Genomic DNA, 12406 nt, shown 5'->3' on the forward strand with positions numbered 1-12406 from the left:
ATTCACTAAGGCCATGGCAGAGCAGGAAACTTTACTTTTTTTTTTCTTCGCAAGCCCATGGCTTGCACTGAAGGGAAGGGCAGGAGAGTCAGGACAGAGAAGCAGGAGATCGGGACAGAGAAGCAGGGCAGAGAGCAGGGCAGCAGAAGGCAGAGCAGTTGGAAAGCACCTGAGCAACTGGTCCTCAGCAGTCACTTATTTTGGATAGGTCAGCCCAGCCGGTGTCCCTCATTTTTTTTGTGAATCACCACCTGCCTAAATTTGATTGCCATTCCCCCTCATTTGCATGCACGGATCGGGGGATGATCAGGACAAAGGTTAGTGAATCTGGTCGGAGGGAAATTGGGTTGCAAAGGGGTCGTTAAGTGGTCTGAACTTGATCGGTGGGCTTAGTGAATCTAGCCCTTTAACCCTACCCTTGCATTCTGTTTGTCTATTTTGATTGATTAGATTGTGAGCTCATTCAAGCAGGGCTGTCTTCTTTGTGACTCTGTACAGCACTAAGTCTGGTAGTGCTCTATAAATAATTAATAGTAGTAGTAATAGTAGGCATCTCATGCAATCAATTTTCCAGCCAAAATAAGAAATACAATGCCATGACTCAGGCTGCAGTGCAAAAGAGTTAAACTTGAGTCTCCTGTCCTTAAAGGATCAAAGGAAGGAAGATATTTGCCCATACAAATATGGCTCACATTATCAGCCAAAGCAGTGGTACCATGAACCGGATTGAAGACTTACCTTATATTTGCCTGTCTGCAAACAAATGCAACAATGAAGGAAATAAATTCATCTTTATTTGGACTTGCTTTTAAGGCTCTTCTAGTGGCTTGCAGCAATTATGTTCTAAGACCCTGCAAAAGGTAGCGATTGACCAAAAAGCACAGTTACTTACCGTAACAGGTGTTATCCAGGGACAGCAGGCAGATATTCTCAACATGTGGGTGACGTCACCAACGGAGCACCCTAGCGGACGTTTTCGCAAGCAGATTTGCTTGAAGACCTTCAAGCTTGCGATTGGCCCGCGCATGCCCCTCCCGCCTGGTCTAGGGCATGCGTCTCCTCAGCGTGTCCTCAGTTCAGATAGCTAGCAAAGAAGCCAACCACGGGGAGGTGGGTGGGTTGTGAGAATACTTGTTACGGTAAGTAACTGTGCTTTATCCCAGGACAAGCAGGCAGCATATTCTCAACATATGGGAGACCTCCAAGCTAACCAGAATGGGATGGAGGGAGAGTTGGCAATTTAGGAGAACAGATTTTGCAAAATGGACTGGCTGAAATGGCCATCACGCCAGGAGAAAGCATCCAGACTGTAGTGCGAGGTAAACTTATGAACCGAGGACCAAGTGGCAGGCTGTATTCTATAAAATGAAAATTAATCAAGCCAAAACTAATTACTATAGTACAAAAATATCAAAAGCAAAAAATCCATCCATGCTATATTCCATTCTAAAATCTATTGCACCTTCAACACAAAGAAAATATAATAAATTAAAAGTTAATCTTACGGCCCAAGAATTCGCAAACCACTTCTGCAAAAAAATTAATGAAATCCGTAAATCTTTTCAACAAAGTTCAACCAACACTAATGAAAATAATTGCAACTTGGCATCTGTTCTAATTTCCAAATGCTCTAAATTTAGGTTACCTACTTTAATGGATATTAAACTTACCATTCAAAAAACCAATTTAAAAGCAACGCGTTCAGAAATCATACCTCCACTTTACTTGAAAAAATTTTTCTCTTGTTTTGGTCCATTTATTCACTCACTTGTTCAGAAAAGTTTAGTTACTGCTTATGTTCCACAATCCTGGAAATTGGCCATAATTATACCTATACCAAAAGATCATAAAGTCAGCTTAGAAGAAGTTTCTAACTATCGCCCGATAGCCAATATTCCATTCCTTGCTAAATTAACTGAAAGATTGGTCTTCAACCAACTTTCAGACTTTATTGAAGCTTCAAACACACTTCATCCCAATCAAACAGGTTTCCGGAAATTTTACAATACTGAACTTTCATTAATAGGCCTGACAAACAGTATCCATTACTTCTTAGACCACCATAAATCAGTTGCTCTCTTTTCACTAGATTTGTCTGCGGCCTTTGACACCATTGATCATTCCCTATTGTTAGACCGACTTGAATCCTTCGGCGTCACCGATCAAGTTCTTAAATGGTTTTCATCTTTTCTTTCTAATCGCTCCTCGACTGTTCATTTTAATAATCACGTAATACGTACGGTATTCCTCAAGGTTCCATTTTATCACCTCTCTTATTCAATATTTTTCTATCACCACTCTTAAATTTATGTCAATCCATCGGTTTCACAGTTTATGCCTATGCCGATGACATTCAATTACTTCACCCTTTAGACCCAAGTAATATTAACGAAATCCAGGTAATAAACAACAAACTTGAACAAATAAAAAAATGGCTTGATAAAAACCGTCTAGCATTAAACATAAAAAAAACCAAAACAATGCTATTCACCTGGAAAAAGGATATCTCTTTAAGCTCCAATTTTATTTTAGACAATTCCCCATTTGAAATTATCTCTTTGCTAAAAATTTTGGGCATCATCGTTGATAAACTTTCATTTCATGAAAACATAGGGCACACAATTAAATCATGTTTCTTTAAATTACGCATGATACGGGAGAGTGGATCCAAGATGGCCGAATACTAGTAGGTCTGAGCACACTCTCCCCAAGCTCGGCTTATTTATCTTACTTTTTTTTTGGTAAAATCCTACCTGTTTAGCTATGCCGAAAAGGAGAGGAAGGAGTGCTGGTGGAGCCTCACAGCGCTCTCGAACGGCTGTCTTCGGCAACATTGAAGAACTTGTCCGGAGAATGCAGCAAATGCCAACAACATCGTCGGGGAGTTCCCTGCAGGAGGTGCGCAGTGGCGGCGAGTCTGCGTCGTTCTCCATGGGGCCAGAAACATCTCTAAGCCCCGACGTGAGAGCACCTCCCCCACACTCCCAGTCCACCAGTTCGCCGCGAGCGGAGGCACTCCCGGAAGTTGGAGTTTACCTCCTCCCGGAGGCTCAGGAGATCAAAGGGGGAACTGTGTTGCCGGGGCCCTTGCTGCTGCAGGGACGCCCGAATGCGGAGACTGAGGAGGAAGCGGAGGGGGAAGCAGAAACCGAACAGGACGTTGGAAGATACAGTTTGCCAGTGGGTGAGCTAAATCAACCTAAGTTACACTATCTTCAAATAGAGAAGCCCCAGGAGGTAACATTAGACTCTTTGTGGGATTTAGTGGCTAACTTGGCAAAGTCTATAAGTCCACAGTTACAACAATTTGAAAATAAATTTAACAAACATGAGACTGAAATTAAAGATTTGAAAAGAGAAATTGAGGACTCTAAGACCTCAATACAGAATGTATTTCAAGATATAAACGTTTCTAAACAAACTATTGAGACACTAATTTAAGATAATACTGATTTAAGAAGGAAAATGGAGGTAATGGAAAATTTTTCACGGAATAACAATCTTAGGCTGATTAATTTTCCTAAGGTGCCTATGATAGCCCCTAGAGAAATGCTTAAGCGTTATATGATTGAAATATTGGAGCTTTCTGAAGAAACATTACCACCATTTACAAAAGTTTATTACCTTCCAAATAAGAAATTGCAACAGCAACAACAACAACAGAATACGGGACAGGACTCTATGAATTTATCTAATATTCTGGAAACATCGGATAAAGAATTGGTGGAACCAGCAACTTTACTCATAACAGTAGCGCTCGCGCCAGATAAAACTGGTTGCTGAGACTTTTCTTTAAGAATAAACAAAAAGAATTTCTAGGTTGTAAAATACAGATGTTCCCAGATTTGGCCAAGGAGACCCAGCGGAGGAGACGTGAATTTTTGCTAAGGAAACCTGGTGTTATGGCTCTAGGGGCTACGTTTTACTTGTGACATCCATGTAAATGTGTAATTAATTATCGTTCACATAAATTTGTCTTCTTTGAGCCATCTCAACTGACAACCTTTCTATCAACTTCAAGTTTGGAGAAAGGTGGAACATGAGTGCTTAGATTAAGGAAAGGTGTATTTTCAGTCTACTAGTAATAATTTACTTAATTTAATTTATCTCAGTATTACTTGCCCACCATCCACCTTGGATCCTATTTGTGGACTTGAGTAGAGATTTAGCTTATATTTGATGTTTGATTGAAGTATTATGTTTAATTATTAATTCTTTTGCTGAATTTCCTTTCTGTACAAGTTATGCTTGATTATATTGAAAAAAATTCAATAAATATATATAAATAAATAAAAAAATTACGCATGATACGCTCTATAGCTAAATTTCTTGAACCTAAGTCTATTAATATACTTATTCACTCTCTGATCATCTCCAAAATTGACTACTGTAACTCACTTTTCTTTAACATTTTACAAAAGGAAAAAAAAAGGTTACAAATTATTCAGAATACGGCAATTAAATTAATACATAAGGCAAAAAAATTTGACCATGTTACACCTCTAATGATTGATTCACATTGGCTATCAATTAGCCATCGAATCACATTCAAAATTTTTCTTTTAGTTTTCAAAGCTGAAACCGCAGTTTATTACACGGATGCTTATTCCATACACTGCAGCTAGAACTCTTCAATCATCCTCCAATAATTTATTAACAGTTCCATCTTTGAAAATAATCGGGACCAGAAGACAGGATATGTTCTCGGTCACAGCACCTCTTTTATGGAACTCCATTCCTCAATATATTAGAAATGATAAAGATCTTGCCTCTTTTAAAAAATCCCTAAAAACTTATCTCTTCAAAGATGCTTTTAATCTATGATTTTTTTAACCAAAACTTCCTTTTAACTTGCTATTTTAAAGTCCTATTTCCCTTATGTTATTTTCCTTTATAAGTTCCTTAACTTTTGAAAAGAAATTGTAACTTCTCCCTTCTTTCCTCCCTATTCATGTATTGTCTTTTTTGTAGTTTGTTATTTATTTATTATTGTATTACTTGTTACTTTTTAAATTTTTATTGTACATCGCTTAGGAAACTAAATAGGCGATTCATCAAGAATTAATAAAACTTGAAACTTACAGATTTCCTCTAGTGGAGTCAAGCGTAGGAAAGCAACAGACGCCGCCATCGCTCTGACCTTGTGGCCAGTGACTTGACCCGGGAGGGAGAGACCAGCCTGAGCGTAACAAAAAGAGATACAAGCGGCCAACCAGTTAGAAATGGTCCGCTTAGAAACAGAATGACCCAAGCGATTAGGATCAAAAGAGATGAACAGCTGGGGAGCAGTACGATGAGGAGTGGTGCGCTTCAAGTAGCAGGCAGGGCATGCTTACAATCAAGAGAATGCAGAGCCACTTCTCCAGGGTGAAAACGGGGCTTCTCCAGGGTGAAAATGGGGGAAAAAACACGGGGAGAACAATGGATTGGTTGATGTGAAATGCAGAAACAACCTTAGGCAAGAACTTAGGATGGGTACGGAGGACCACCTTACCATGATGGAAGACAGTGAAAGGAGGGTCTGCAACCAAGGCTTGAAGCTCACTAACCCGACAGGCAGAAGTGAGAGCAATAAGAAACACAACCTTCCAAGTAAGATACTTCAAGTGAGCCCGCGCTAGCGGCTTGAACGAGGGTTTCATTAAGCGAGCAAAGACCACGTTAAGATCCCAAACCACAGGAGGAGGCTTAAGGGGCGGATGAACGTGGAAAAGGCCTTTCATGAAGCGGGAAACCACAGGATGAACAGAGCTAGGCTTCCCATCAATCGGCTGATGAAAAGCAGCAATGGCACTAAGATGGACTCGAACTGAGGAGGACTTGAGTCCAGCGCCAGATAAGTGCAACAGATAGTCTAGGACAGCAGATAAGGAGGCAGACAGTAGCTCCTGCTGTTGAGTAGCACACCAGGAAGAAAAACGGGTCCAATTCTGATGGTAACATTGGCGAGTGGACTCCTTCCGAGACGCCTCCAGGACATCCAGCACAGGCTGGGAGAACTGGAACGAGGGCATCAAGTCTCGAGGAACCAAGCCTCAAGTGCAGAGACTGCAGGTTGGGATGAAGTAGAGAACCCCGACCCTGCGTATGCAGTGAAGGAAAAACAGGCAGAAGAAGAGGCTCCCTGGTACTGAGTTGTAACAGGAGGGAGAACCATGGCTGTCGGGGGCCACCGAGGAGTTATCAGAATCATGGTGGCACTCGTGGATTTGAGCCTGACGAGAGTCTTCAGAATCAGAGGGAATGGAGGGAACGCGTACAGAAACAGGTCCTTCCAATCCAGCAGGAAAGCATCCGCCTCGAGTCTGAGTGGGGTGTAGACCTTGGAGCAGAAGCGGGACAAATTGTGATTGCAGGGGGGGATGCGAACAGATCGACATGCGGAGTCCCCCAACGAGCAAATACCTGACGCAGAGTCAAGGAATGGAGGGACCATTCGTGAGGCTGCAGAAGATGACTCAACTGGTCCGCCAGACAATTGTGCTGGCCCTGAATGTAGATCGCTCGAAGGAATATGTTGTGGCTGATGGCCCAATCCCAGAGCCCCATCGCCTCCTGGCACAGGGACAGGGACCCAGCTCCCTCCTGTTTGTTGATATAATACATGGCGAGAAGATCGCTCGAAGCTCCAGCAGATTGATGTGACAAAGTCTGTCGGCACTGGACCAAAGACCCTGAGTGCGAAGACCGTCCAGGTGAGCCCCCCAAGCATAGGCCGACGAGTCTGTCATCAGGACCTCCTGTGGAGGAGGAGCATGAAACAGAAAACCTCTGGAAATATTGGAAGAGAGCATCCACTAAAGGAGAGACTGCCTCAACAAAGGAGTCACGACAATGAGTCGAGACACAGGATCCCAATCCTGGTTCCATTGGAACGCCAGAGTCCATTAAGGAATACGGAGGTGAAGTCTGGCAAAAGGAGTCACATGAACCGTGGAGGCCATGTGACCTAAGAGGACCATCATGAGTCGAGCCGGGGCCGAGGACAGATGGGCAACCCTCCGGCATAAGCGAACAAGGGCCTCCCGTCGAGGCCGAGGCAAGAAGGAACGGAGACGAGCCGTGTCCAGGACCGGTCCGATAAATTCTAGAGACTGGAACAGGCAGAGATGAGATTTGGGAAAGTTCACCTCGAAGCCGAGGCTCTGAAGGAGCAAGATGGTTTGATTCATCGCTCGCAGAACTTCATGGCGAGAGGACACTTCGATCAGCCAGTCGTCGAAGTAGGGAAACACCTGCAGGCCGCGGAGACGAAGGGCTGCAACTACCATCATGAGACACTTCGTGAAGACCCTCGGAGATGGAGATCCCCCACCCAGAATCTCAGATACCGGCCAGAGGCCGGGTGTATTGGAATATGTGTGTACGCCTCTTTGAGGTCCAGCGAGCACACCAGTCCCTCTCGTCCAAGAGGGGTACAATGTAGGAAGGGTGAGCATTCTGAACCGTTCCCTGACCAGAAACTTGTTCAGCGCATGGAGGTCCAGGATCGGACACAGATCCCCCATCTTCTTGGGTACCAAAAAGTACCGGGAATAAAATCCGGTATTCCACTGGTCCAGGAGAACCTCCTCGACCGCCCGAAGGTGAAGAAGGGCCTGAGCTTCCTGCAGAAGGAAAGGCAGCTGAGACTGAGCAGAAGGAAACTCTCTTGGAGGCATATCTGGGGGTACGTGACTGAAGTGAAGGGAGTACCCTTCCCGGATGATAGAAAGCACCCAACTGTTGATGGTAAGACTTTCCCACTGGTCATAGAAATGATGGAGACGAGCCCCGATGGGGAGGGGGGAAGGCTCCAGGAGAAAGGGAGCCTGAAGGCTCGGACCGGAATTGTCAAAAAGATGGCCCAGTCTTCGCCGGAGCCGGCGACTGGGCCTTAGGTTGACGTTGCATCTATTGCTGTGGCCGCTTCGAAGGAGGCCGAGAGAAGGCAGGAGTAGATTTCTGTGGGTACCTCCGGAGAGGAATTTTGCATTGCCGAGCCGGAGGGGCCTTCGGTTTAAGTTTCACCAGAGAGGCGAAGGACTGTTCATGGTCCGAGAGGCGATTGGTGGCCAATTCAATGGAATCATTGCAAAGCTCATGACCCACACACGGGAGATTGGCAAGACGATCCTGTAGATTCGGATCCATATCCACAATCGGGGCAAAGCGAGGCAATGCATGGTGATCGCAAAGGCCGTGACCCTCGAGGACAACTCGAAGGCATCGTAGGCCGCCTGAAACATATAGAGGCAGAGCTGGGAGAGGGTCTCCTCGAGGAGATGAAACTCCTGACGCCGAGAATCTGTTATGTCCTCCCGGAATGAGAGGAGGGCTTCCACACAGAACCGGAGGTAGGACGTGAAGATAAAGTTATAGTTGAGGACACGATTCGCAATCATTGAGTTTTGGTAAAGATGGCGACCAAACTTGTCCATCGTATGGCCCTCCCGGCCCGGAGGGACGGCAGCGTAAACCTTCGAGGGGTTGGATTTCTTCAAAGAAGACTCAACCACCAAGCATTGGTGAGAAAGCTGAGAACTTTCAAACCCCTTAACCAGGATTGTCCGGTAATGGGACTCCAACTTGGAGGGAATGGCCGTGACCACATAGGGAGGTCTCCAGGTTCTGGAGAAAGGTTTGCCGGAGAGCCTGGTGCATTGGTAAGCGCAGTGCCTCACGGGGCGGATGATCAACTCCCATTTCCGTCAGGTATTTCTGGGTATAACGTGACTCAGACTGGAGGTCCAGGTTCAAGGCCCTACCCATGTCAGAGATGAAACGAGTAAAGGAGGAGTTTAGAGAAGAAGACTCATCCTCCTGAGGAGATCCCGAGCGAGATCTGGGGGCAGCCAAGAAACAGGGAGAAATTTCCCTTGAATAGTAAGCCAGGGCCTCGAAGACCTGTAAATGGGAGACCAAAGAGGCTCGACTAAAGTGTCTGGGGGGCATCGAAGAACGACCCCATGCAAGGTGGACCGGGGAAGACCCCGGGGGTCAGAGGAATTAGCTGGCGAAGCCTCAAGGAAGATGGGGCAAAGGAAAATTCCTCCACTGGTTTCGAAGAAGACCCCTTAGAGGCTGGCAGCTGCCTCGATGGGGAACACAAACTAGAATCAAACTCAAGGACAAGCGAGTGCCTGGAAGGTTTTGCGGTCGGAGACCTGCCCCGAAGGGGCGGAGAAGACCGGGGCTTTTTAGGAGGGGCAAGCCTCGACATAGTAGCTGGTCTGGACCCCTGAAAAGTCACAGGTGACTCAGGAGAGGAAGAATCGCTCAAGGGAACCCAGCGAGTCTTGCGGGCATGGCCTCGAGATATGAGGGGACACTCAGGCTGGTCAGACCGAGACTGGGTCAAGACCAAGGTCAGAGGCGTCGAAGTCGGGACTAGTTGGCTCACCACCGAGGAAAGCTGCATGGTAAGTATAGCCTTAAGCATGTCCTCAAACATAGGCACCGAGACCAAAGGATGTTGGGTCGTAGGGACAGCAGTGCGCTCCTTCGGGGGCGACCTCGAGGAAGAGTATTCCCTACGTGAGGAGGCATGCTTAGAGTGATGTCTCGAAGACGCCGACGAGACGGCACTGACATGAGACTCCGAGGTAGGCTTCTTTGCCGGCACACCTGAGGAGGAAAGAGGAGATTTACTTGAGGCCGGAGTAGCAGGAGGAGCCGAGGCCGAGCTTGAGGCCTGTCCCGCAGGATCCATGGGGCCAAAGAGTTGGAGAATCTTGGCCACCTTCTTACGAAGAGCCCGTGGTTGCAAAGTTGCACAATGGGGACACGACTCAGCGCGGTGCTCTGCACCCAGGCACTCCACACACCAACGATGAGGCTCGGTGATGGAGATTACCCGGTTGTACTTAGTACAATTTATAAACCCGGAACGAGGCCTGGACATAAGAAAAAATACGGCTAGACGGCCAGAGTAAGACCGGGCAACCCGGTCAAAAATATACAAACTGAAAAAACGAAAAGAAAGGAAAATAAAGACGTGGACACAGCAACTCAACTGAAACTAACCAAACAAGCCGCGGTGCAAGAGGGACTTCTGGCTCCGCGGAAAACAGAGAACTGAGGACACGCTGAGGATACGCATGCCCTAGACCGGGCGGGAGGGGCACGCACGCATGCGCGGGCCAATCGCAAGCTTGAAGGTCTTCAAGCAAGTCTGTTTGCGAAAACGTCCGCTAGGGGGCTCCGTCGGGGACGTCACCCACATGTTGAGAATATGCTTCCTGCTTGTCCTGGGATAAAAGAAATACTGGAATGTTGAACCTGCTATAAAGTAGGGCTAACTGTTGCAAGATAGTCTAGCAATGCATTTCATTGATTGGGTATGCTGACTTTCTAAGCCAGAAATTATCTAGCGGCAGCAATGGGACACAGTAAACAAGTTAAACAATAAATGAGGTATACAATGTATTCTCTGATTCAGTGATTCTCAATCCAGTCCTCAGGATACACCTCCCAGGTTTTCAGGATACCCACAATGAATATGCATGACATTGGAGGCAGTGCATGCATATGTACCTCACGTAAACTCATGGTGTATATTACAAAAATCAACTAAATCTGGAGGACAAGAATAGAAAATCCTGTCTTTAACAAAAATTATTCAGCGGGACTTAGGTTTTGGTTTTTTTTTATGTATTGTTTTAAGTTTCTTTCTATGCTATTGAAATCTTACCTAAATTTCAGGTATATTTTATGAACCTTTTACTAAATTGAAGGGCAACAGGAGTATGTTTTTGGTATATATAGATATATATTGGAAAAACAGATGCAAATGGTCAGGGGTGAGCTGCTACACTGCTTTAAAGTTTTCTTTATACAATATACACACACAAAGCTCTTGAAGCTTGTACATATACCGTATATACTCAAATATAAACTGATATTTTTGGGCCAAAAAAATAGCCCAAAAATGGGGGTCTTGGTTTATATTCGAGTCATCTTCCAATGGTGGTGTTTTTTTCCTACCCTCCCCACTCAATGAGCAATGCTGTTATCTTCCATCACCCCCTTCCCTCGATGGCCAGCACTGCTATCCTCCCCCCTCCCCCGATGGCTGACATTGCATCTGACCCCCCTCCGATGATCAGCACATGTCCTCTTTTTGGCATTTGGTCAGAAAGTCCGGGCAGATTTTTCTTTGTCCTCTTTATCTGGGTTTCGCCATTTTGGGGGAGGGGGGGGGGGTGCGGTGCAGCGTCAGCGTCCAGCAACCCAAAAATTAAAGATCAGCTCTAGACCCCACTGCAGCAGTCAACTAAGCAGAGACACGCATAGCATACGCCAAGCCACCTGATTGGCGTGTGCTCTCCACTCTCCTTGACCTTTTTCCTCTTGTCCTGCCCACCTCATATGCAGACACTGTGTACTGTGTATTGAGTCGACGCCGCCAAAGCCAGAAATGAGGTGGTGGCAAACCTTAAATAAAGATCACGAGAGCAGTCTAGAGTCTGTAGTATGGACCCGCCATAGAGGAGAGGACGACAGCAGATAAGAAGAGGAGTCACAGTTCAGTGATTTAACAAAGATGGAGGGGGAGCTGTCCACCCCGGGTGCAGCCCATAATAATGCTCTGAAGGCCGACAATCTTCTTCCCCTAGCGGCCAGCATCGGGCCTTCCTTTCTGCCGGTCTTGCCTTCTTCCTGTTTTTATGAAGGCAGGACCCGACTGAGAGGAAGGCCTGATGCTGGCAAGAACAGGCAGCTGTAAAGGCTGCCGCTGCTGATGGAGAGGGGGGGACAGAGAGAAGAGGACCGGGGGCACATGGATGGAGGGGAGAGGAAGAAGAAGGTGGCACATAGATGGAGGGAAGGAAGGAAGGGAGCTGGGTGCAGAGCCTGACAAGGAGGGAAGGGGGCTGGGTGCAGTGCCTGACAGGAGAGAGAGGGAAGGGGACTGGATTAGAGAGTTGCGCGGGGACAGAAATCCCACCCGTCCCCGCCAAAGTCCCACCCGTCCCCGCGAGGAATCCCACCCGTCCCCATGAGGAATCCCTCCGTCCCCACCCATCCCCGCGAGGAATCCCCTCCGTCCCCACCCGTCCCCGCGAGGAATCCCCTCCGTCCCCGCCCATCCCTATAAACTTCAGAAATAGTTATTTCATTTAATTATGCTACTGAATTAAAGGCTCTGGTAGAAACCCATTTACAAATAAGCAAAAAGACTTTATTAATTTGAAAATATTAATTGGGAAGAATACATACTTTGTAAACGGGTTTCTACCAGAGCCTCTAATGTTTATAAATTTTTATCAAAATTACTAGCATATAACACTTCAGGTGGCTATTTCTTAAATATCAGTTCAATAGAAATAGGAACTTCTTCCTTATTTCAACTAGCAACCTGTTCAGTCAATTATTAGGCCCTCAGCGTCACCACTCAGAACTCAAACATATCACCGTTCTGAGC

General features: G+C 46.1%; 1 protein-coding gene across 9 annotated transcripts in view; it reads right to left on the reverse strand.

Moving 5' to 3' along the window:
• Positions 1-12406, reverse strand: part of ERGIC2 (ERGIC and golgi 2) — a 257255-nt gene that overhangs the window by 18560 nt on the left and 226289 nt on the right. Inside the window, exon 14 of one of the 9 annotated variants that reach the window (XM_033952277.1) lies at positions 682-753. The exons of the other annotated variants lie outside the window; for them this stretch is intronic. Coding sequence (XP_033808168.1) covers positions 697-753 — 57 coding nt within the window. The 3' untranslated portion in view covers positions 682-696. Of the gene's footprint in view, positions 1-681; positions 754-12406 lie in introns of those variants that run through there. 9 annotated transcript variants of the gene reach the window in all.

Source organism: Geotrypetes seraphini, chromosome 7, assembly GCF_902459505.1.
Source record: "Geotrypetes seraphini chromosome 7, aGeoSer1.1, whole genome shotgun sequence".
NCBI classification, from domain to species: Eukaryota; Metazoa; Chordata; class Amphibia; order Gymnophiona; family Dermophiidae; genus Geotrypetes; species Geotrypetes seraphini.